The sequence below is a fragment of the Tilletiaria anomala genome (assembly GCF_000711695.1).
Source record: "Tilletiaria anomala UBC 951 chromosome Unknown K437scaffold_63, whole genome shotgun sequence".
Classification (NCBI taxonomy): domain Eukaryota; kingdom Fungi; phylum Basidiomycota; class Exobasidiomycetes; order Georgefischeriales; family Tilletiariaceae; genus Tilletiaria; species Tilletiaria anomala.
This window is the reverse complement of record NW_013546959.1, coordinates 73,339-97,064: the sequence shown is the minus strand read 5'-3', so window position 1 is coordinate 97,064 and position 23,726 is coordinate 73,339. Positions and strand designations below refer to the sequence as shown.

General features: G+C 57.6%; 7 protein-coding genes and 1 non-coding gene across 8 annotated transcripts; 5 read left to right on the top strand and 3 right to left on the bottom strand.

Moving 5' to 3' along the window:
- The first annotated feature begins 446 nt into the window (after nt 1-446).
- Nucleotides 447-4,388, top strand: K437DRAFT_257597 (DUF21-domain-containing protein). Its single transcript, XM_013386862.1, has 2 exons — nt 447-1,575; nt 1,669-4,388. Exons 1-2 carry the CDS (start codon nt 574-576, stop codon nt 4,261-4,263), a joined length of 3,597 nt encoding a protein of 1,198 aa, XP_013242316.1. The 5' UTR covers nt 447-573; the 3' UTR covers nt 4,264-4,388.
- On the bottom strand, nt 4,299-7,388 carry K437DRAFT_257596 (PLP-dependent transferase). Its single transcript, XM_013386861.1, has one exon. The coding sequence runs from the start codon at nt 7,273-7,275 to the stop codon at nt 4,390-4,392; it is 2,886 nt and encodes a 961-aa protein (XP_013242315.1). The 5' UTR covers nt 7,276-7,388; the 3' UTR covers nt 4,299-4,389.
- Nucleotides 7,389-10,041: 2,653 nt separating this feature from the next.
- K437DRAFT_225778 (uncharacterized protein) lies at nt 10,042-11,790 on the top strand (the record flags this gene model as incomplete). Its single annotated transcript, XM_013386860.1, has 4 exons — nt 10,042-10,496; nt 10,571-11,242; nt 11,333-11,425; nt 11,502-11,790. The coding sequence occupies 4 exons, from the start codon at nt 10,042-10,044 to the stop codon at nt 11,788-11,790; spliced, it is 1,509 nt and encodes a 502-aa protein (XP_013242314.1).
- A 631-nt stretch (nt 11,791-12,421) lies between these two features.
- Nucleotides 12,422-16,121, top strand: K437DRAFT_257593 (WD40 repeat-like protein). Its single transcript, XM_013386859.1, has 6 exons — nt 12,422-13,261; nt 13,341-13,734; nt 13,815-14,604; nt 14,708-14,847; nt 14,926-15,272; nt 15,343-16,121. Exons 1-6 carry the CDS (start codon nt 12,557-12,559, stop codon nt 16,018-16,020), a joined length of 3,054 nt encoding a protein of 1,017 aa, XP_013242313.1. The 5' UTR covers nt 12,422-12,556; the 3' UTR covers nt 16,021-16,121.
- Nucleotides 16,122-16,579: 458 nt separating this feature from the next.
- On the bottom strand, nt 16,580-16,682 carry K437DRAFT_t40. Its single transcript has one exon. It is a non-coding gene; the product is annotated as a tRNA-Arg (tRNA).
- Nucleotides 16,683-17,928: 1,246 nt separating this feature from the next.
- K437DRAFT_154384 (uncharacterized protein) lies at nt 17,929-20,090 on the top strand. Its single transcript, XM_013386858.1, has 2 exons — nt 17,929-18,562; nt 18,628-20,090. The coding sequence occupies exons 1-2, from the start codon at nt 18,035-18,037 to the stop codon at nt 20,002-20,004; spliced, it is 1,905 nt and encodes a 634-aa protein (XP_013242312.1). The 5' UTR covers nt 17,929-18,034; the 3' UTR covers nt 20,005-20,090.
- Nucleotides 20,091-21,159: 1,069 nt separating this feature from the next.
- Nucleotides 21,160-22,161, top strand: K437DRAFT_257591 (60S ribosomal protein L14; the record flags this gene model as incomplete). The annotated part of the gene is made up of 2 exons (XM_013386857.1): nt 21,160-21,285; nt 21,740-22,161. 2 exons carry the CDS (start codon nt 21,160-21,162, stop codon nt 22,034-22,036), a joined length of 423 nt encoding a protein of 140 aa, XP_013242311.1. The 3' UTR covers nt 22,037-22,161.
- Nucleotides 22,162-22,320: 159 nt separating this feature from the next.
- K437DRAFT_248610 (SAICAR synthase-like protein) lies at nt 22,321-23,635 on the bottom strand. Its single transcript, XM_013386856.1, has 2 exons — nt 22,956-23,635; nt 22,321-22,876 (listed from the first exon to the last, which is right to left on the bottom strand). The coding sequence occupies exons 1-2, from the start codon at nt 23,596-23,598 to the stop codon at nt 22,392-22,394; spliced, it is 1,128 nt and encodes a 375-aa protein (XP_013242310.1). The 5' UTR covers nt 23,599-23,635; the 3' UTR covers nt 22,321-22,391.
- Between the last annotated feature and the right edge of the window lie 91 nt (nt 23,636-23,726).

The window sequence follows — 23,726 nt, the reverse complement described above, 5'->3', positions numbered from 1 at the left end:
TGGAGGCTCCATTTGCCCCGGAACGGGGTTTGTTTCTGTGTGAATCGCTCCTGCGAGTGTGTGTGGGGGGCAAGCATTCGCGGGACGGGATCGGTATAACGATTGCAATTGCACACATGATGGCGGATGCGACGCGAGCTGGATGTACATTGAGTTGATGCATGGCAATGCTATGCTATGCAATGCAATGCTGTGCTATGAAGGCCGCTCAGTTAGCAGGAGCCCGCCGGTGAGTGGCGGTAGGTGATACCGCCGGCACTGCGGCAGTGAGTCGAGTCAACTCTGCATGAACGATTGAGTGTCCAGTGCTGGCACTGCGTCAGTCTGCATTATAGAGTCGAAAGGAGCATCCCGTCATTCCCATCACGCGAGTATCGCATCACGCGGTATTAACAGACTATATAACCAACCACCTGTATCCCCTATCTACACTACACACACGCAATCCCAACCCCAACCCCCCAGACTCAAGAAGCATCGCCCACCGCCGCTGCTCCTCGGGGAAGAATACACGCACGCCCAGCTCCTATCGCAAGCATTCGACACCATCATACCGGAGAAACGCAACGATAAATGGTCGACCTCTCCGCCCAGACCCTCGACCTCGATCCCGATATAGGCGCCCTTCGCCTTTGCCCTCACCCTAGCCATCGCCCCGACAACAACGACAGCGCACCGCGCTCTCTCGCTGCTGTAGCGCATCAGCACGAGTACCAAAACGACGCTGCAGCGATCCATGACTGCCCCTCTCCTTGCTCCGGCGGCGACGACACCACTCCCGGCACAGCAGCCCTAACGACACCGAGCACACTTCGACGTAGCAGTTCTGTTGCTTCCTTCGTTTGGCTCTTTGCCCTCGCTCTCTTTGCCGCCACTAGCATCGTCCTCACTGCCCAGGCCAGCCCGATTCAGCAAATCGCTCCTCGCGCGGCCGATGCACAGCAGCACGATGAGCACTCCCACCTCTTGCCGCTCCACCCTGCCCGCTGGGCCGCGCCGGATATTGCACGAGATGGCGCATACGGCAGCCACCTTCAGCAACAGCAACAGCACAGTGAGCCCGTCTACGCTATCGGAGACGCGCGTGCGCGGCACGAAAACCAAGATGCTGTGGAAAGCGGTCGTCAAATAACCCCATCCTTCGCGCATCGTCTCGATCGTCCATCTTGCACTGATCCCAAGGACCGCAACTGCAGTCATGGCCACAACCTGGCACGCAGCGCGGTGGCCCCGCCCCACAGCTCCATGCATGACCACACCCAGTACCATGCAAAGCGCCAGGAGGACTCTGGCACCAGCGCCGCGAATGCATGCGAGTCCTCCACCTCCCCGCCGGGTATCTCGTCCGTCCAGAAGGCCGCCTACGCCATCGTCGTCCCTGTGCTCATCCTCCTCTCGGGCCTCTTTGCCGGTCTGACGCTCGGCTACATGTCGCTTGACGAGACGCAGCTCCAGGTGCTCGCCGCGCAGGGGACCGACAAGCAGAAGATGTATGCGCGCAAGATTATGCCCGTGCGCAAGGACGGCCATCTGCTGCTCACCACGCTGCTCATCGCCAACATGATCACCAACGAGGTGAGTTCCACGTTTGAGGACAAATGGAAAAAGGCACAGATAGCTTTGTGCGTCTGCTCATGACTTCTTTTGGCTCTTTTGCGCTGCCCGCAGACCCTGCCGATTGTCGCAGACCCGCTGCTTGGCGGCGGCTTCCGCGCGGTGATTTTCTCGATCGTTGTGATCGTCATCTTTGCCGAGCTGATCCCGCAATCGGTCTGCTCGCGATACGGGCTGGTTGTCGGCGCGTACATGGCGCTGCCGACGCGCATCATCATCCTTGTTCTCTGGCCCGTCGCGTGGCCCGTGTCGCGCATCCTGCACGCCGCCCTCGGCCCGCATCACGGCATCATCTACCGCCGCGGCGAGCTCAAGGAGTTGGTCAACATCCACGCCGCCGCCGGCGGCCGCGGCGGCGACCTAAACGGCGACACGGTCATGATCGTAGGTGGCGCGCTCGATCTGCAAGAGAAGGTCGTCCAGGACGCCATGACGCCGATCGAGCGCGTGTTCATGCTCCCATTCGAGGCCAAGCTTGACTATGCCACGCTCGAGAAGGTCGTCCGTAGCGGACACTCGCGCATCCCCATCTACCAGGACATCGACATCTCCCTCGGCGGCGGCAAGGCGCTGGCGAACAGCGGCTCCGCGACGCCCAGCAAGAAGCCTTCTCTGCTGTCGACGTTCGCACGCAAGGTCTCCGCCTCGCAGGCGGACGCTGCCGCCAGCGACAGCGGCAGCCCGCAGAGCCCCCCTCCCGGCTCGCCCACCTCGTCGACCGCGGCGCTCGCCGAGACGGCCAGCTTCGGCTACCTGGCACCGGCGACGGTCACGCGACGCAAGATCATCGGCACGCTGCTCGTCAAATCGTGTGTCCTGCTCGACCCCGAGGACGCGGTCCCTGTTTCGGACATGGTCATCAATGCCATGCCGACCATACCGCAGGACGAACCGCTGCTTAACGTCCTCAACGCCTTCCAGGAGGGCCGCAGCCACATGGCCATTGTCAGCAGCCGCACGCGCCACGCTGTGCTCGGCGTGAGCGGCAAGGCGGCAGCTGGCAAAGGTACCGGCACTGGCGGCGCACTCGACGGCATCAAGGAGGAGGACAGCACGGAGAAGGACGCCAGTAACAACAGTTTCCCAAGGCAAAACTCTGCCACCGACGTCGGCACCGTTTCCTCCGAGTCGGACAAACTCAGTAGGATTGTCTCGGGTGATAGCGACGTCAGCAGCACCACCAGCACCTCTCCCTCGGCGTCATCGTCAAACCGCGTGTCGCCCAGCCACCACCCGCACGCGCATCACCAATTGCATCCGCATGACGGCTGGCGCCGCAAGACAAAGGGCCTCTTCAGCAAGCGTCTGTCCAAGCACGAGACGTCCATTTCGCTCGAGCTGACCTCGCACCAGTCGACCAACACAGGTACCGGCAGCGCGGAACAGCAACAGTTTCACGCAGGCGCGTGCGCCGACGTGGATTCCGATGCAGACGCAGACGGTGCGTTCGACACGGGCACGCCCGTCGGCATCATCACGCTCGAAGACGTCCTCGAGGAGCTGCTGCAGAGCGAGATTTACGACGAGTACGACGCTGACGGCGGACACCACGTCAATTTTGCCAGCCTCAGCCCCCCGCCGAGCCCCAAGCACCAGGTGCTGAGAAGGGCGCCGTTTGCACCGTGCGATGAGAAGCTCGCCTTGGACGCCAGCAGCGCCACCGCCGCTCATTCCGCTGGGGCTGTCGCTCCCGGCGAGCAGCACAATGAAGCCGCCAACGCGCCGCAGCCACAGTCGCAGCAGAGGACGACCGTTCTGCAGCGTCTGGGCATCAACAGGAAGAAGAGCAGCGCTCATGGTCCGGACGGTGAAGCTAGCAAGAAGGGTGACAAGGACGCCCATGCCTCTGCAGCTGTTGCTGACTTCAGCAACCCCCTCGTGCCCGCTTCTTCCGCCTTCGCGAGCGACAGCACGGCGTTGGGTTTGCTTCATGCGCCGCTCACCGACGAACCGGAGTGCATCGTGTCGGCAGAGGCGGTCCAGAAGGACAAGGGCATGGATGCTGAAAAGGCCGCAACGACGACTGCTACCACCACCAGGCGCGGCTCATCGCGGCCGTCTTCGATAAAGACCGCCGCAGGCGCCGCAAGCACACGTCACGCGGCACCAGGCCCGCTCGGCCTCGCCGACCTCACGCTCGCGCTCCCCTTTTCGGCGGTGGCCAGCGGCACCAAGCAGCGCTCCGAGTCGCAATTGCGCGCCAACAGCGGCGGCGGCGAGGAGCAGCGCCAGCTGCGCTCGCCCAAGATCACTGTCCTGCACTGCTCCTCCACCTCGCGTCCGCCCACGCCCGGTATTGCGACGAGCGCCGCGATTGCGCAGCAGGGTCACATGGGCGGGTCGGCCCTCGAACCCAGCATGACGGCGTCTGCGCAGGGCACCGCTGTCATTGCCACTGCCGCTGCCGAAGCCACCACCGGCGCCGCTCCCTCCTCTCGTCCCGTCGCCGTCAAGACGCAACACGTTCCCTCTGGTCCGCTTGGCGCTGCGATCGTCAGTGAGGACCTGCTGCGCAGCCGCGGGCGCACTGTCGAGCGATCCGGATCCAGAGTTGCGCAGGTTTCTCAGAGCCCAGCACCCGCAGCAGCAGAACCGACGCAAGCGCAATCGCAGGCCAAGGGTCCAAGGACACACGTGGATCAGAGCTGAGAACAAAGGCACAGCCTAAACGGAAGTGAAGCCCGTGATGTAATATGACTGGAAGAGCTCAAGCTGCAAGTGGGAATATCCCGTGGATTTATGTACAGTACAACGCGAATGAGCAAAGAGTGTTTCTCACTTGAAGTTTGCAGCCATGCCGATGTGCACGCTTGGAACTCGCGCCGCTATATCGTGAACCACGGGGAGCCAGCAAAGATGCATGCCGAATTCGACCCTGCCTTGTTCGCTCCTGCGCCGCCTGGCCAAGCTGAGCAGCGTTTCGGGCCTCCTCTCGCCCGTCACTTGATCCACAGCGACCATCTCGCAGCGACGGCACGCGCCGAGAGACGCAAAGGCGTGCTCGCCAATCTCCACGCGCTTCATTGAGTCTTCGGCGAAGAACTGGAAGCAGCCCGCCTTGCTCGTTCCATCGTGTCCGGCTTGCGATGACGGACGTGAGACTGGCGGTGACGTGGCCGGCGAGGAGACCGTGTGACTGTCCTCGCTCGTGTCCTCCGAGCCCTCTCCACAGGAAGCAGATGGCAAGGGCAGGTACTCTGGCAGCGGTGCATCGGCGCCAGCACTCGCAATTGCCCTTATTCCAACGACAAAATTGGCTCTGAAGCGTCGTGCAATCTGCAGCGCCGTCCCCTGCACGTCGAATCCGTCTTGTGCCATCCAGCCCATCACCTGCCTCACGCTCTCCTCGTTGATCAGCAAGAACGGGCTCTCGTTCGAGAGCAGGATCGGAACGTGGCGCGGCACTGGGCCGTCCAGACCGTGTGCGGATGGATGTGCTAGGCTGCTGCCGGCCTCGATCAAGCTCACGTCGAAATGTCCGTGACGCGAGGCGGATTGCGGCGGTAGACGAGCGAGGGTGCAGTCGCGCTGCAAAAAGCTCGAGAATGCATGCACGACGTGCGAATTGGTGTAGAGTCTAGGGCGGACAACGTCGGCACAAACTCGGACTTCCTCTCCTTCTTCGTCCTCCGCACCGCTGTCCTTCATGTCGATTGTCAGCTCTGTCGCGTCTCCGTCTCCGTCTGCGCCGTCAACATACGGCAAAGTGACATGAAGCAGCTCCCTCTCCCTGTCGACACGTGCGCGGATCGTCGCCATCTTTGGCACTCGCTTCTGGCTCAGCGCTTTTCCGGTGCCGGCATCGACGATGCACCATTCTCGGTCATGCAGGAGGCCGTGCGGCGTCAACGGCCATGACTGGCCCGCCTGCACCTCTTGGCCCGCGCACGATTTGATGGGGTACAATGTGATACATTTCAGCTCGCGTTCGCCAATTGCGCTGGATCTCGATGGCCAGCGGGTGGTTGTGGTGGCGTCGGTGTCGCAGAGTGTTTGCATAGGTGGCGCTTCGATGAGAAAGTAAGTTTTGAGGAAGGAAACAAGGGCATCGACATCCGCGAGGGTGTTCCAGACACTGAGGCTGACGCGCACGGAGCTCGCCTCATCATCGACGCCCTCAGCATTGTCACAGCCTGTCCCGCGTTGCCAAATGTCCCATAATCCTTGCTCGTCGCACATTCGCTCTCGGTTGCCTGTCTCTTGATCGGCAATCGCAGCTACGTCTGCAGCAAGGGTGTGTGTGAGCGCAACACCAGCATTGCAATGGCGACCGACACGGAGATGGACATTGCGCAGAGAAGCGATACGCGATATCTCTGATGTTGCCACGCGTTGACCGTTGGGCAGCAACAGTAGGAAAGCAGCTATAGGCCCTTGATCCGCCGCATGCATGGAGCAGTGTGCTTGCTGCAGGAAGGCGCGTGAGGCATCGCTTCTGCTGAGAAGATGCACCAATCTTTGCCCGTTGTAATGTCGCAAGCGTGAGAGGCCTGCATACAGCTCTCTGGTCAGGTGGCAAATATGTCTCTGCCTAGCAGCCCAGTTGCCTAGCATCGTTTCGTGCGCCTGTAGCGCATGCTTGAGCGCCAGTACACCATGGAAATTGATAGTTCCATCTTCCATCCGATCCGCAAGCCCAGCGCGTGGGACACCCCGACCAGAGCGTGGCAAGAGCAACGAGAGCGTACCGCCACCATAATAGGGCTTGCAGGAGAGCGACAAAGCGGAGGTGCGCTTGACGAGCAGGCCGCCCAAGCCCGTCGGCATGCCAAATATTTTGTAGAAGGAGAAGGCGATAAAGTCGGGTGCGCGCTCATATGCAGCTTCGTCGGAGGGAGCGGGAAGAGGCAGGCGCGTAGATGAGGAAAGGTACGATGCTGCGTCGACGAGCACTTTCGTGCGGTGGCCGCCAAGCTTCTCGAGGAGGACATGGAAGCGTCGACCTGTCGCGTTGCACTGTAGTGGGGCCACTGCAAGGCTTCTCTCGCTATCGAGAGACGCGACAAGCGAAGGCATCTCGTCTTCGTCGCAGGCGGCGCTGCGTACCCCTCGCTCTTTGGCGATGCCACGCAAACCGACGACAGAGGTGTGTGACTCGAGGAGATGCAGCAACTGGCCTCGCTCGTCGTCAGCAGTATTGCTGGGGCCGAAATCGAAGCTCTCTGCCACAAGCTTTAGAGAGGCAGTTGCGCCCGAGGTGAAGACGAGTTCCCAGCCGCAGCCGTCGATTGCACGGGGATCCTCCTTGGCTTTGCCCTTGCCGCCATACTTGCGCATTGAAGACTTGGGTAGGCAGAAGAGCTCTTGCAAGATCATATCCCGGGTCACCTCGATCATCTCCACCGTTCTCACAGCTGCAGGGCTGTGTGAGTGCGGGTTGGCGAAGAAATTGTGCGCCATGTCCGCTTCAAACAGGCGGGTGGCGGAAATGGGTGAGGGAGGCATGCCGGCCGAGTCGAGATAGAGTTGCTGCTGATGCTCCTGAATTTGTTGATAGCTAGCTGGCTCCCCCAGCGGAGACGCTGACGAACTGCTGTTGCCGTACAATGACGGCAGCTCGGCGATGCGCAAGGAAGCGATGAGACCATCGAGGGTGCTTTCATCGGTCGCGTCCCTGCAATCGTCCGGCGCTCGGCCCGCAGTTGCGAGCGCGTCGCCCATCATGCTAACCAGCAGTGGCAGCAGCACGGGTGCAGGTAAGGCAGACGCTAGCCGGTCATCTGGAGGGGGCGAATGGTGCTTGAAAGGAACCTCTTTGCTTCACACCTTAGTGCACCCCAGACATGACGTTAGGATCCATTTCAGCATCTCTCTACTTGTGGGGGACCTGCGCTCTCGGAAGCGAAACCGACCATTCCGGATTCTTTCTTTTTGTGCGACCGCTTCTTTTTTCAACCTTTTCCACTTTGGCCATCAACGCAACCTTTTAACTATTGAGCCTGAACTGGGGATCTTCGAACAGGGCCTGGACTCTAGCACGGCCACTCGACGGGCAGCACGGTATTTTGATCGATGCTCCTCAACGATTTTGGGATCGATCCAGCGCGCAGGGAGGAGTGAGGGCTACTGTGTCACCGTGGTTTCACGTGCTCAAACGATGTCGGGCTGCTTCGGTCTCGAGGCGTCGACGACCTTGCGGGGCTTTCAGCAGCCTAAAGTCACAAACCTTCACCTGGTCCCTCATACATACCATATGCCTCGTGCATCATCACCCTGCCATCGTCAGGATTCATGATTGCTACCATCAACACTGACACCGTTATTCACTGAGCCTCGGTCCTTTTTGCAACCTTGCCTCGATCTCATCATCAAGTATATATGACCCATCATTGTCACCTCTCCGCCTGTTACAAACACCCCACTCCCTCCAAAACGTGCCGCCGATCGGGTTGCCGCAGGAATTTCTGGGTCGTGTTTTGCGGGATGCGACTGCTACCACCCATATAGATGGGGTTCCTGGAAGCTCCTGATCACAGACCAGGCAACTTTTGCTGGTTTTTGTATACAAAGTGTCTGTGTGGTGTGGAGCGCACCCTCATCCGATGTACTTCTTGCCCTGCGCTGCATAGGTAAAGACTTTGAGCGTAGCAGTTCATTCTAGGAGGGTGAACGGCTCCAGGAGCGTCTCATGGGGCGACGTGCAGGTAAGCCCCCCGTCCGTCGTGACACCGAAGGATAGAGCCCTGGCGAACCAATTGAAAGTCTGGCAAGAGGTGCCCTTTGTCAGGCTTCTCCTCCCCTCACACCAGCAGTGAATATCGACGTTGCAGACTGCGCTGCTCTGTATCATGATGGATAGCATTTCCTAGCTGGCAGTCAGCTGGCTCAGCAACTCATCGACCTCGTCGCGCAACCACGCCGCTAGTCCTCCGCGTTGGAGTGCTCAAGCTATTCGTGTCCAGTCAAATGGACGGCGCTTGCCTTGGCAACCCTTGAGGGCAGAGCGCTCGCTTCTTTCTTCTTCTCGGGCAACATGTAGCGGTGATCTCATCTCATGCTCACGGAAGGGCAGGCTTCTCTTGCAGCTGGGCCAGCTCCCTTTGTCGCTCTTTGCAATCGCTCCTCTCTTGTTGGCGAGCGGGTTGCGTGGAGTAACGCGGCTTCTCCGCCGCCTTTCCCACGGATGCTTCCTGCGATAGCTCCTTCCTGACATGCTCGTAGGGTAGCACCAAGCTCTAGGTATTTCCAGAGCGCGAATGCTCAATGCACGTTGGAGAAGGGATGACACTGTCCCAATGATTAATGGTCCAGGAGGAGAGCAGCCACAGTGGCAGAAGGTCTCGCACTCTTACCGACAGCCGAGATGCCGAACCTTTGCCAAACTCTGGCCCAGTGCTATAGTGGGCAATGTCTAGGAAATCGTGCGTTCTCGTGCTGCGCACATCTCGGCATCTATTTTCACGTCTGGCCGCCGGTTGTGCACTCACTCCCAGCTTCCGCCGGTGCAAGTATAAGCGAGCCCACGAGGGCAGTTTGATCAATTCATCAAACTTCCAGGCTGTGCCACTGGCCCACTGTACCCAGGAACTGCCAGACACCAGCGCGCCGACGGACTTGCGCGTCGCCGCCTGCCACCGCCTCTCCCGCTACTCTAGCAGGGGCCAAGGGGGGCATTGTACGGTATCCTGCTGAATGCCGGCGGGCGGCGACATGCACACTGCCGGCCGCCCTCAGGCCGCACCACCACAGCATCCATGATCCTCATGTTCACCCTTTTCAGACAGAGGTTCTGCCGCTGTGGAATGATGAGTGTTCTGGTGTAAATTACCATTTGGAAGGAAACCCCTGCAGTCTCCCCTGCAGTGCTTGCTTGTGCAAGCCCTATCTGACTGTCTCCACTCCACTCCAGTCTGCCCTGCTGTGGCGGCTGGCCCCGCATTCCCTGTGCCGTGTCGCCAGCGTCCTGCTTGCTTCGGTCCCGACCATGATGGTCGCAGTGCCCCCCTGCCATAGTGCTCCTATATACACATGTAGCACGAACCACGAATCCTCTCCGTGCACTGATTGCATATGTGTGTACATACGCTGGTCATCAACAAAGGCTACCATGATCCCTTTTTCATGAGGTGGTTCCACCATCAAGATCTCGACATCTGAACAAAATCCCTGCACTCTTCCCGCGACCTGCTCGAACCTCAAGATTCGTAGCGCCTGCTTGAGAACATGAGACGCCCGGCGAACAGGATGCGGAGGGCGGTTTGGGCCGTTTCTTTTGTCCTGCTAGTAGCAGCTGCTAGTGTCGCTTCGGCAAGCAATAGCGGAAACACTGGTTCATATCAACATCTGTTGGACTCAACCCAGGGCTTAACACACGATGCAGCAGCGGTGGCGGCGGCGCAACCGTGGCCGTCGCTGCATCACGAACGTCGGGCGCTACATGTTGGAAACGAGGCCGGGCCGTCCCGGACGGTTCACAACGGGAAACGAATGCGTCCAACACGATCCCGCACTTGGCTTGAACGCCGTCAGTCAACGACTTTTGCGCCCTCTGACGCCGAGCAATCCCCTATCGTCTCCGACGCCGTGCAAGGCATGTACGTCCAAGCTGCTCAGCTCGCCGACAACATGACGGGCGTCAAAGGCACCGCCAATGGGAATCTGGCAAGCGTGCCTGGTCAACTCATTCAGACCGACGGCACGCAGTACACCTGGAATAGCAACCTTGGCCCCGTGACCCCCGGTGCCAATGTCAATGGCAGCGAAGAGATAGGATGGGAATCCTTGCCCGACGTGCCTGGCTTTGTCCTCAACGACTCGATGAAGGTCTTCAACAAATTCCGCAACGAGAGCGGCATCATGCCTTTTTACATCAGCGTAGATGACCCCGCTACTGTCAAGCGATTCATCGTCGTCCTTCCTGGAAAGCCGCGTGACACCTGGAAGTGAGTGAAGCGTGAGACAGGTCAGATGCTCTACGGTGCGCTCACTTACGGGCGCGGCTCTCCCTTTGGCGCAGGTACGCAAACTACATGCTGAACGCACGAAACATTGTCGTAGAGCAACAGTTCGCTCCCTTCAACACCATGGGCTTGACAGGCAACAATGCCTCGGTCGGCATCGTCGCGCCGGCCTTCCTGAACATGCAAGATCTGAGCGCTGGAGCATGCAAGCCGCAATATCTCTGCTTTGCTGCGTCGCTGTGGCAGGAAGGCGGGACGAATAAGAATCCCAAGATGCAGCATGAGCTCACCTCTTTCGACGCCATGGACGCCATCCTCGACCAGCTCTTCGACAAGAGTATCTACCCGTCCCTGAATCAGGTCGTTGTCGCTGGCCACTCGCTCGGTGGGCAGGGTGTGCAACGATACGCGGTGATGAAGAAGACAAAGGCGTACGACAGCAATGTGCGATACTGGATCGCCAACCCTGGTTCATGGGCCTGGCTCAGTTCCAACCGGCCGTACCCTAACGCCAACGCCACATGCGCGCCAACGTTTGACGATTGGCCATACGGAATCCATGGAAACACATCCAAGATCACCAAGTATGCGCGAGACGATGCGGTCGTCAATAACGGTGCAGATATCGTCGCGAGGTACCAAAGTCGCACTGTCAACTACGCGTTTGGTCTATTCGACGTCGGCAGCGGTGACACGCATTGCCAAGCGGCCTGGCAAGGCTCCAATCAGTGAGTCAGGGCGCGTTCGGTAGCTTCCTTAATCTGTCTATACGGAGCTGACTGATTCGTTCGCTCTGCTTGATGTCCCTTGCGATGCAGTTTGGACCGCGGTTCCAACTTTGTTATGTCAATGGGCAACGATTTCCCAGGCGGGTTCCCCAAGACGCATACTGCCGACTTTATTGCCAACGTGTGAGTGCAGATCAGCAGCAAGCAGCTTTTGCGCTTAAAACCCGACTGCTGAGCTGCCCTACTTTGCATTTATCAGTACGCACCAAGATTACTCCATGTACAGCGCCAGCATCTCGCTGCAGCGTCTCTTTGGCGACGAGCTGAACACTCGCAATCCTGACCTGACCAACGTGACCAACCCGGGCGACAAGCCTGCCAAGGCGCCCTCGACGGGCCAGCACGCATTCGCTACGCCCGTACACGAGATCATGGCGCGAAGCCTGCTCGGAGGCAGCATAGGCGTCACCATCCTCGCTTTCTTTTTTCTACCCTTGCTGTTCCAAAGTAACTACGACCAGGGCTGGGAGAAAGACGAATATCGGTGAACCAATTCCCACCTGTGGGGGTAGAGAGGAGGTCGCAGGCTTGGCCAAAGCGCGGGGCTGGACCCTTTAGCTTCTCTTCCGGTTGCGGCCGCTCATTCGACTCGACACGGCAGGGCCATTTGTCTTGCTCTCACCATGCGTGGGCTTCGGTGCACTCCGCTCATATTCAGCGTGTTTCTCACTTTCTAGATTGATCATTTCCATCGGATCCTGTAATGATATGGATAATTGTAAGGTTCCTCGATGCTCGCGGTGTTGTCCTATGCATGTCGTCGGCGCTGCTCGTCTTCGCTTGGTATGGCCAGGCACAGGCCCCGTACCTTGAGAATCGGCTGAGCAGCACCACCTATAGTATGATGGGCGCGACGAGTGCAAGCGGTATGGGGTGGATGCTGTATACAAGCTGCGAGAGCCGCCAAAGAGACAATTGTGTTTGTTGAAGAAGTGGCAGCAGGCATGTTGGAAAGACATGTGTTGCTGCGAGGTGATCGGCCGAATGCTAGACGCGTCAGATGAGTTGATGACGCCGGACGCAGGTGAATCTCAGATTCGCCAAACTCAACGCGGCGGGTGCAGTTGCACTCCAAAGTCAATTCCATCAATTTGCTGTCTTACATGCCACAAGCTCACTGAGCGACCTTGCCGTTGAGACACGCATAGCGAGCGCTCCATGTCACCGATGCTCGCTATTTGAAGTGCCGCGACGCTGGTTGATGTCTTGAATACCCTTGACGAGCTGGGTGAGCCGGAATTTAACTCAGCCAACATGCCGACGTCCGCCGCAGCGTCACCTAGTCGCGGGAACACCGCGGAGGACGGCCATGACGCACCCAAGAATGGCGTAGCAATGTCGTCCTCGAGTGCTTCGGTAGCGGGGGGCTCAGGATCAGGCGCAGGTGCATTAGGTGTAAGCGGTTCATTCGCCGGTCGGATAATGCCAGTGCTAGGTGCGGTTACTGCTGCAGGTCTTTCGGCATCTCCTTCTAAGGCTGGCGTAAACAATGGCACCGCTAGCAGCAGCGGGTTTGCTGGAGGCGACATGGACGAAGATACCGCTGTTCTCGCATATCTCCGGAGGAAAGGCTTCAACCGGATCGAACAAGCGTTTAAAGCAGAGCTTGAGGCTGTGTCTCGTGTGCAAGGTACCCGGCCAGGGCAGACTGGGCCCGCATCAGCAGCAGAAATAGCGGCAGCTACGGCAGCAGCAGCAGCTGAGACGGGTGGACTACCTAGTCTGCAGCCTATTGCGCTGAAAGAACTGGCCCACAAGAATGCTCCGCGGGACATGCAGGCCGCTAGCAAAGGCCTTGGAGGAGCTTCCTCTGCAGCGGACACTGGCACACCCGGCACAGGTGGGCCCGCACCAGGCGAGGTCGATGCAGCCGAAGCACTTGCAAGGGACCCAACAGATACGACGCGGGGATTTTCAGCCATCAAGAACTGGTGCGAGGGCAGCTTGGAGGTCTACCAGGTGCGTGCTGCCGATCCTGTCAGAGACACAAGGAACGAAATTGCTGATATGGCCAGAGCTGGGTTCTGTGTGCTTGCAGGTTGAGCTTCGGCCTTTACTTCTGCCCCTCTTTGTTCACTCTTACCTCAATCTCGTCGATGGCGGCTACGGCGATGCAGCCGGCGCCTTCTTCTCAGCTTTTAGCCACGCATTCATGCCGACGCACACGGTTCTCATCTCGCAGATCCGCGCCGTTGCTCTACCGCACCACCTCGCGTCTGATTCACTAGCCGTCCGGTTTAGAACAGAGCGATACATAATCAAGGTCACGCAGACGACCTTCTCGCTTCTGCTCGGCTGGCTGACAGATGGCCTAGGGCCCGTCTCGGGCGCCGGCGCCGCCGATGGACTCGCACTTGATGAGGGCGAAGGGCGGGCTAGGCGCGCACGCGATGTTGCGTTGCGCATCCTCAACGAGAGGTGTAGAATACAGGGTAAGCATGTGCAGCTGTACTCCCTTTCGTGCATCTCTAAATGGAAGAAAAGTCGCTGACATCTTCGTGTCCCTTCAAAGTCCTACAAGCCAAGCCATACGAGCTCGACCCGGCGGTTTTGGAGGAAGGTGTCGGGCTCACGGGCATCGGGCCATCCTACGCTCCGTCTCCGCTCACCTCTGTGCATCACTCGTCCTCCTCATCCCACCCCTCGCGCTTGGGGTCCGATGCGGTGACGGGGAAGGATGCGGTGGCAGACTACAATGCGTCTGCAGCGGGCCCGCAGCTAAAGCTGCACCCGCGCATGCCGATGAGCGATCGTCTACAGGTGGATGTAGCGAAAGAGCTGGAGCTACAAGAGTGGAGTGAGAAGCAGGCGCAAAAGCAGAGGCTCCTCAAGGCCAAACATGAGGCAGAGGGTACCAGCGCGGCGGGCGCGGAGGACAAGGATGGACAGACGTCCACAGATGGGGCCGCGGAAGCGAATGCGGACGTTTTGATGACAGACGCAACAAAGAGCCCTTCCACTGGCGCTGCTGCAGCGGCGGGCTCAGTGCAAGGAGAACTGACGCTCCCATCGACAGCACCAGCCAGCTCTGCAGGTTTGCTCGCGCCTGTGCTGGCGGACCTCGCGCCGCAGCCGCCCACGTATCGAACAGTGGATGTGAACCGTGAAGTGGCGCGCATCCTGGATGCACGCAAAGCGCTGCGCTTCGATCTCGCGCTCGAGAGTGGCGTTGTTGGGCAAGGGTTCCTTAGCGGCGTAAGGGACCCTACGTTCAACGGCCGCGGCGAGGAAGGTGCTAAGGCGGCCAGAGCGGCAGCCATGCCGAGCGTGTGCGCGTACACGTACCATGATGCGGATGATGGGTACGTATCTCTCTGTTGACATGGCCATGCCCCATGCGCGTCTCGCATAGGCATTTCACACCTCTCGTGATTAACACAATTACTTTGACTTTCCGGGGAACAGGTTGACGTGCTCGGTGTTCTCGCACGACACGTCCATGATGGCGGCCGGATTCGAGGAGAGTTACGTGCAGGTGTGGAGCTTGAAGGGTGAAACGCTACGTGGGCTGCGGAGTGACTTCGACTTAAGCGAGGTTCGAGATGGTAAGGCGCAACCCCGTGTGGGGCATTTGGTAGCGTTGAGACTGACAAAGACCGCATGTTTCACACCGGGTGCACCAGCAAAAACGCTGAAAAAGGTGCGCGAAAGGGAGGGCCGCTCTACTCGCAAACTTATTGGACACAGCGGACCGGTGTACAGCGTCGACTTTGATCCGATAGGTGGCAGCGCCAGTGCGCCGAAGCATCTTCTCTCCTCGTCCGCCGACGGCACGACGCGCCTGTGGAGTTTGGAGACATTCTCTGCGCTCGTCGCTTACAGGGGCCACAACCTGCCAGTGTGGAATGTGAAGTGGGGCCCACAGGGAATCTACTTTGCGACTGCTAGCGCGGACAAGACGGCGCGACTTTGGAGCACGGAGCGCATCAATCCATTACGGATCTACGCAGGCCACCTGAGCGATGTTGATGTAAGCTGCAAGTTTCCAGGCTGTTGCCCTTCGATAGCCCTTGCTGATCCCCTCGTTCCCCTTTCTACAGTGCCTTGACTTTCATCCCAACTCGCTCTACCTTGCGACCGGCTCTTCAGATCGGACCTGCCGGCTCTGGGATGTGCAACGAGGGACATGCTTACGGCTCTTCGTCGGGCATACCTCGAGCGTGTCTTGCGTCAAAATCAGTCCTGATGGGCGCTATCTCGCGTCGGCAGGGACAGGCGATGGGTTCTGGACGCCATCGACCGCGATGTCCCCCAAGACTGGTCCAGCGGGTGATGACACAGGAATCAGCTTGTGGGACCTCGCATCAGGTAGGCGGATCAAGAAGATGTGGGGACATACAGCGACAGTGCACGACCTTGACTTTAGCAGCGACGGAAATCTCCTCGTCAGTGGCGGAGCAGATTGCACGGTTCGCTGTTGGGACGTGAAAGGGCCAGGAGGGCGGCGGCGCGTGCCGGCAGATGGCAGCGTTGAAGCTCAGCAGATGGGCGCTATGAGCGGCTCTGCAGATGCTACCAAGGAAACCGCCAGCGCCGGCGTCAGCACAAGCGCCAAAGCGACAGGCAGCACTGGCACGGAGAATTCATATAATTGGCTGCAACAGTCCAGTGCGGATTGTGTCGCCACATTTTATACCAAGCAGACACCGCTCGTCAACATTAAGTTCACTCCGCGCAACCTCTGCATGGTCGCAGGCGCGTACGATCCGACGATCTGAACGCTAAGGGGGCCCTGGGGCTTTCAAGGTGGCTTGCTTTGGGGGCATGCGAGCGTGCTCACGTGGTGGCATGGATGTATTTGACAGAACCAACATGCTTGCTCAGAATGCTGCAGCATTCAAGCCACTTTCACATTTAGACCCAGAAACGTTGAATGGAGAAATCATACTGGCTTGGTTTCTTGATAGTAGGATCCAGTATATCTGCTAGTACGCAGTTTGCTCCCCTACTCCCTAGGGAGCGATGCCTGTCCCGAGCCTTGACTGTCTAGAGACCGGACGAGGGCGGGATCGGCTGCTTTCCGGACACGACGCTCTGTCAACAGCACCACCCTTGTTCAATTGCATTCTCACCATCTGTAAGCTGCTCCGCATGCTTCGTCATCTTTGGACACCGATCCAACTCGTGCGTGTGATATGCTTAATCGCACATAAAAAAAGTGATGCCCACATGTGTGAAGGTCATCAGGCATGCTGCGATTGGCTGAGGGCGGCTGAAAAAAATGAATCCCATGGCTATTGCAGTGATTAGCAACTCAACCACAGCAAAAAAAAGATACGATCTTAGCAGGATTCGAACCTGCAATCCCCTGATAACAGATCCGAACAACCTTAGTTGATTGAATCGTAGTCAGATGCCTTGACCATTGGGCCATAAGACCGTTGGAGACTAGAATAAATTATGATATATGATTGTGTGGGAAAGCAGCGTCTCTCAAATCTTGACGCTGGCTGCAATTGCTTGCGTGTTCCATCGGAATATGACGCTCGTCTTGCAGGCATCTGGTGGGCTGAGACAGCGGCAACGCACCTAAACTGCAAAGTCGGATGTAGTTGCGGGGTCGACGGCATTTTGCGCGCGTGGGAACCCAATGGAGGCAGCCGCATTCACCGTGTCGAACTCATATCCTCTCATGCCTCAACTTTACCACGCTCGCTTTTCCACCTTTTTTATGACTGTCCACATCACCGTCATCGCCCCTTTCAACCACATCCTATAATGCCCTTCTTATCCGTAGCTCCTCCTCTCTTCCACCTCATCGTCCATCCCACCCACGGTCATCGTCGACCTCTCTTCACAGCCTCTTTCAGACTACCTCGTGTCCTTATCCCGTCGCGATTCATCAATGTGCGCCGCCGCTGGGAAATTTGCAGGTGGTTCTCCTCGCCTCTTTCATATATTCTCCTATCCTCATCCCGTTGCAATCCATCAAAGGTGCATTGCCATTCGACTACGATTGCGAATGAGCAAAAACAGCCAGCGATTCTGATACTCCAGGTTTAAATCAAGCCGAGAGGTCACATGTCTTTTTTGACGCGATTTGACAGTGGTCATTTTTTCTAGCTGGGTGTATAGACTGGAGTGTTTATGTATGTGCCACTCTGGCAGCAGGGCACGCCGTGCCACCTGATTAACAAGAACCGTGAACCCTGCTTCCTTTGCCATTGAGCTGAGTCTCGGAGCATGACAACAAAGTGCAGGTGCGACTTGTGCTGAGTGAACCTACAAACTCCAAGAGTCAAGCTCCTGCGAATGGGCGAAGGCTCATGCGTCTATAATGGTGTCTGACGGATGTCCAATGCTGCAATGCTGCAATTCTCGGCGACGAAAACCATCCCTTTGTCATTGGTGCCATCGCTTCTACCCTCCAACCACAAAGGCTCTCAATCTTTGCGCAGCCTCCCGCGATGGCCGTCTCACTCAATTACCGCTTGTGCTCATGGGGCACCGATGAAAAGTGCTGCATGGGGAAGCCAATCTTGTGCCCGACAAAGGCTTGCACCTTTCGTTCCAGACTCTGGCTTGAGGTATATGGCTCGGTGTTGACCACGCTGACGCCGTTCGATCTGACCTTCACTTCGCCATTTCGAAGCTGACATCAATGCGCAAGCTATATAGCCTTCATCTGTTCATTTGGAGCGCTCATCTCCTTTCCGATTGTCCCCATCTTCTGGGTTTGCCTTCGGTCCAGGCCACGCTACCGGTCTGCAAGAACTTTGCACGACTGGCACGATGTCACCAACTTTGCTCCGCTGGCTTATTCTCTTGCCGCTTCGAGTAGCTACACTTACAGGCCTTATCTTTACGCTGGTCACTTCAATCATCCAACTGCGCATCGATGTGGCCTCCGCGTCGTCCTCGCAGTCTGCTGCACCGGCCCTCCCGGCAGTGTTAGCCGAGAACGAGACTACGGCAATGCTGCAGGGTCCTATTTGCACACTTTATCCGGGCAGCGACGTGCCTTTACGTCCTACTGGCCCTTTTTTCAATTTCCTGCACGCAATCTTTCTAATCGTCCTACTTGCGTCCATGGTCATCTCTGAATTCCCGCTACCTTATTTGCTCACCCACCGGACCGTGCGCATTCAAGACGTCCTCGAACGCTGCATGCCGCAGTTGAGTCACAAATGGACGAGCACCACCATGCTTGGACTAGGTATGATGGCCCTGGCGGCCGATGTGAACAGCAGGAGCGTTCAGAGCATCGACAGGGTTGGTGGCTGGTTGCTGTTAGCAGCCGGATTCTTTAACGCTGTAGTGGTGAGCACAAGACGACTTGATCGTCATGACGCTCAGATGTTGACATTGATTGCCAACGCACGCAGGGCTTGGTTTTTCGAAAGTGCAACATGAAGCACCTGCGATCACTAGACGTGCGAAAGGCTGCTTTAGCTACGGCCGCCTCGTCATCTGGTTTGGCTGTGAAGGAGAAAGTGAAGCGCTATGGGCACCCCGAGAAATTCGATCAAGGCCCAGCTGCCGTAGACGAAGGCTACTTGTTCAGAAGGCACCAATTCGTCACTTCTACTGGAAAGCAGCAGGACTTGCCAAAGCCCGCAATCTTTGATGACAGTAGGAATGTCAGTCCGAAGAAGCGAAAGGACAAGTCTCGTTTCGTTGCGCTTGTTCACCAGGGCGGTGCGTTCACCAGGCTATCTCGTCATATCTTAAACATCGCCAAACAGCCAGAAGCTCCGCAATTTCATCATCAGTTTCATGATCATTCTCACTGGAAATACGAGCAAGCGAAAGATGCTTTCCGCCACCGAAGAACATCAGAGACTCCCATCCATACTTCTTCCCACCAGATGCCCACGCAAACGCCAGTCGTCGTGACAGACTCGCGTCAAGAGCCTGGCACTTCGCTCTTCCGCTTAATCAATCCGTTCGAGGCACAGCCCGATCCTCCCAAGAAAACGTTGGCTTCGACCAAAAGCCAGCATGAAGACGAGGGCGGCCTTCGCAGACGAGCCTCATCGACTCGCCGACAATCTCAAGCTTTGCGTCTCGCATCTTTGCCTGGCTACAGAGGACGCCATTCTTTCCGCCATGCTCCTGCAAGCCTTGACTTGTTGTCGCCAAAGAGCCAGGGTGTGGACTGCACTCTGCTTACGCCTTCGCTGGCTGAGCGCTCACCTGGCTTGGTGGAGCAGTGGCGGGCAGCAGCGCACGAGGCCAGGCGTCAAGCACGTGAGGCCAGTGCGAAAGCTCGACGCAGCTTGCAAGTCGTCAAGAGCGCGAAGAGCAACGAAACCAAAGCCCAAGTGAGGGAGCGTCCTGATAATCCAAAGAGGCGGATCGGACGCGGTGTTGGCTTGGAGTACCGCAGTGCAAGTGAGGCGAGGGACCCCTCCAAGAAGGACCAAGATGCTGTGGACACAACGCAGGCGTTGCATCCCGCACCTGACGTCCAAGTAGTCACGTTAGCGCAGCAGACCGACATCAAGATCGCCCAGCAGCTACTAGCCAAAGCTGTCAAACGACACGAGAATCATCAGCAGCTCTGCGAAAGGTCCCAACGTCGCAAGAAGCGGCCAGCCGTGGTTCCTCCCGTAACTGCCGCACAAGGTGACGGGCAGAGCAAAGTCCGCGTTCTATTTGATGACGGCGCCAGCTTCCAGCTTGTGGATAGCAAGTCTACGCATCGCAAGAGCGGCCTGCAAGTGACGAGTGACACGCCTGTCATGTATTCGTATTTGTAAAATATGTGATTCCTGTAGCTTTGAGATGACATCAACAACAGCGCTCGTGCGATCACAGCCTGCCCGCTGCTCCGTCGCTGATACGCCTAACCACCTCTCGTTGAGCAAACCTGGATGTTCGCAGGAGCGTGTGCTTGCGCTAGCCCAACTGCCGCCATCGTTTCGAGAGGATTAATACTGGCTTGGACCGATGCTCGACCAAGAGGGCAACGGGTTTGGAAGTCTGCGCATTTGATAAGTGACGTCAAAAAGTGCACTGACGACAAGGGGCGGCGCCGCGCTGTGGGACGCACTGCGGCACTACAGCAGGGTGCCGTGTCGACAAAAGATGCAAGACTGGGCGGAAACAGGCTGCTGCGGCACACCAGGTGGAGAAGTGGGCGCAATAATTCCCATTCACCTACCACTTCCTTCCACCCACCACGCGGGGGCACAGCGCACCCCATGCTGCTCGCGGCTTGGAGATTTCAAGGTCTGTCTGTAAGTATACACCTTAGCCTTCACACGCCATCAGTCCAGCACGTAAGGGGTCAAGGAAGGATCATTCAAGGTGAGAATCATGGGATACTCGTGACCGACTCCGCCGTAAATGCAGCTGTTGTTGCTGCTACAGGCGCTGCTACCGGCGAACAAATTGCTGCCTTCCGGTTAGGTTGATGCTGCGGCCTGAGGCGTTGTTCTGGGCTCATCAACAAAGGGCAGAATCACCTGCAATGCTCATGCGTAGGAACTAGAGATAGCTGGGGAGGATGCAAGGTTAGAATAGCGGGGGCAGCGAGGGGTAGGCCATCCGCAAACAAGGTTCTTGGTGTCTGCTTGCATGGTCAGAGTCTTCAGGCCAGCATTCCAAAGCTGCGGACATTCTACAAGGGGTCAAGCTCGATCTTGAGCTTGTTTGGGTTCAAACAAGGCTCGCAGAGTAGAGATGGGGAACGAAAACGTAAATGCGAACACCAGTGGAGCTTATTGGCAGAGGCATGCAATGGTCGTTCCCTCGGCAACTTCTGCACAAGGGATTGGTGCAAGCAATCTGCGCAGACCGGAGCAGCTAGCAGTCGCCTTGAAAGGCTTCTAACCGCAGGCGCAGTCCGGGCATTTGACCAGCAGGCCGGCACCAACTCGTACTGACCACGCATGAATTCCCATCATTTGCAGATGTCGAAGGCTCCTAGCACATTCAAGCGATTCGTCGAGGTCGGCCGGGTCGTCCTCGTCTCCAAGAAAGACTCGGAGGATGATGGCAAGCTCGCCGTCATCACAGAGATCATTGATGCCAACCGGGTGAGTCTTGTGAATTCAGATGCTGGCACGTCAATTGAGGCATGGCCACTCCACGTGGCTTAGGAGATGGGTTTGAAGGATGCAGAGGCAGGGTCACTGAAGGCGAGCTTCGAGGGTGTTCGTCAGCGTCGTACCCACACCTAGCGTTGGGTGCAGAGCGTTCGCCAAGGACAAAAGATCCATTGCATTTTCAGGAACTGGCTTTGCATTGGCCGAGCTCCCGTTTCAGCGTGCAAACCTATCTGCTCGCGACCAGTAGGCAAAGCGACAAACGGTCCTGAGAGTGCGAAAGAGGGAAATGTTCTGCGTGTGAAGGCATTGCAAGTCGTACTTCGCAGCGGTTGGCAACTAGACGTCAGGTTCATGTGTGCCTCGACATGCTCCAAGGGTTGGGGTTGTCGCTCTCTTCCACGTAAGCTAGGGTCAGTGACTTACATTCCTTTCATCCTCACAGGCCATCATTGACGGCCCAGTCACTGGTGTTGCCCGTCAACCGTTGGCGTACAAGTACATGATCCTTACCCCTCTCGTCGTCAAGGAGCTTCCCCGGGCGGCAGGCACACCGACTGTCAAGAAGTACTTTGAGAAGGCGGACATTGCTGCCAAGTGGGCGCAATCGTCATGGGCCAAGAAGCGCCAGGCGTCCAAGGCACGCAAGGAGGCGAACGACTTCCAGCGCTTCGAGATCATGCTGCTCAAGAAGCAGAGGCGAAGGATGCTCGGTGCCGCCGCCAAGAAGGTTTCGGTCTAATCGATAGACAGGCATGTGCCACGCTTGCCTTCTTTACGCCGCTTCATCGCTGCTGCCACAGCTCTCCATGATCGCACACTTGTATTTTGACCTCCATGCAAGCTAGGGTACTAAAAGCACATCTATACAGAGCTGTTCTCGCAAAGCGCATGCAGTGCAGCGTGCGAGATGTGAGCGGACCATGGTGCATATGGGCCCAGAATCTCGAGATTGGAACACAGCACCAGCAGCGCAATAGCAGAAGGCCTGCATTCAGCTCGTGCGTGGCGGCGTAAGCTCTCAACCCAGTCTTGACTGGCGAAGGCCCATTCACCAGTCATGAGTGCATATCTATGCTACACTTGCCGGCCGCTGTTCAATCCTCGCCAACCACGAAGCGTTCACCGGTGATCATATCATAGGCTTGCTCATAGCGCTCCAGAGTGGCCTTGACTACGTCTTCGGGTAAGCGAATCTCCTTTCCTTCTTGCACTTCCTTATTCGGGCCGACAAGCCCCTCCTTTTTGAGCCAATCTCGAACAAATTGCTTGTCGAAGCTCGCCTGACTTTTGCCCACCTGATACTCGGCTGCACCCCAGAAGCGCGAGGAATCGGGCGTGAGGACCTCGTCGACAAGGATCATCGTCTCCTCCTCGCCTGTCTCCTTGTTCTTGAATGTCGGCTGCCGCTTGACGAGAGCTGATGCGGCCGGTAAAGACGCAGTTGGAACCATGCCAAACTCAAACTTGGTGTCCGCCAAGATGATGCCTCGAGTGCGGGCGTGCTCGGCGGCTGTTTTGTAGAGATCCACAGCCACTTTTGCCATATGTTGCGCCAGTTCTGGGCCGATAATGTCTGCCACTGAGGGGATAATCGGAAAGCGTATCGCTGAAATATTTAGCATGTGACCCTCACAACAGCATATGGTTCACGCGCTTACCCTTGTCCGGATGGATGTTTTCGTCGTGCTCCCCTTGCTCGGCCTTGGTGCTGGGCGTAAAGATAGGCCCACCAGGGATCTCCTGGCTTTCTTGCATGCTTTTCGGCATCGCCAGGCCGTGCACGGTTCCGTGCTTTTGGTATTCTGCCCAGCCGCTGCCGGTCAAGTAGCCTCGAACGATCGCCTCGATGGGGAGGATGCGTGCACGGCGCACAAGCATCGACCGACCTCGTACCTGCTCCAGCGCAGGGAGAGCAGGCTTGGACGGCATCGTGGATGCTTGCGAAAGTCGCTGGACAAGAGAGGGGGGAAATTTGGATGAGGACGTGAAAAGTACATGTGACGGAATGACCCCATCTGCCTCCGACGTGAGCAGACGGAACCAGAAAGCCGACAGGCGATTAAGCAGCTGGCCTTTGCCGGGTATGCCGTTTGCGAGGATGATGTCGAAGGCACTGATCCTGTCTGACGCTACGAACAAAATCGACCCTGCCGCTGCTGTCTCCTCTGCTGCGCCCGGTGCGGACGTGTCGGCAGGAGCGATAATCTCCGCATCGTACACGTCACGGACCTTGCCCCTGGCGATGAGCGGGAGTGGCAAAGCGCTCTGCAAGACCTCTATTGCTGGCATGGTCGGAGTCATTGCTGCGGTCCCTCGGCGTATGAATTACCTGGTCTGCAAACCGGTAGGTATTTTGAACAGTACGAGTACGGGCAACGCTGAAGATGTTTGTTCTTGTCATTCTATTCAACCCCTCCCCCTTTCCGCCG

Excerpts from the sequence above, each read along its gene's own strand:
- K437DRAFT_257597 (XM_013386862.1), top strand. The coding sequence starts at position 574 with ATGGTCGACCTCTCCGCCCAGACCCTCGACCTCGATCCCGATATAGGC. Across the intron at positions 1,576-1,668 it reads CCAACATGATCACCAACGAG|ACCCTGCCGATTGTCGCAGA; the intron begins GTGAGTTCCACG and ends CGCTGCCCGCAG.
- K437DRAFT_257596 (XM_013386861.1), bottom strand. The coding sequence starts at position 7,275 with ATGGGCGACGCGCTCGCAACTGCGGGCCGAGCGCCGGACGATTGCAGG.
- K437DRAFT_257593 (XM_013386859.1), top strand. The coding sequence starts at position 12,557 with ATGCCGACGTCCGCCGCAGCGTCACCTAGTCGCGGGAACACCGCGGAG. Across the intron at positions 13,735-13,814 it reads CGAGAGGTGTAGAATACAGG|TCCTACAAGCCAAGCCATAC; the intron begins GTAAGCATGTGC and ends GTCCCTTCAAAG. Across the intron at positions 14,605-14,707 it reads TACCATGATGCGGATGATGG|GTTGACGTGCTCGGTGTTCT; the intron begins GTACGTATCTCT and ends TCCGGGGAACAG.
- K437DRAFT_154384 (XM_013386858.1), top strand. The coding sequence starts at position 18,035 with ATGTCACCAACTTTGCTCCGCTGGCTTATTCTCTTGCCGCTTCGAGTA. Across the intron at positions 18,563-18,627 it reads GATTCTTTAACGCTGTAGTG|GGCTTGGTTTTTCGAAAGTG; the intron begins GTGAGCACAAGA and ends CAACGCACGCAG.
- K437DRAFT_248610 (XM_013386856.1), bottom strand. The coding sequence starts at position 23,598 with ATGACTCCGACCATGCCAGCAATAGAGGTCTTGCAGAGCGCTTTGCCA. Across the intron at positions 22,877-22,955 it reads AAACATCCATCCGGACAAGG|TGGCAGACATTATCGGCCCA; the intron begins GTAAGCGCGTGA and ends TTATCCCCTCAG.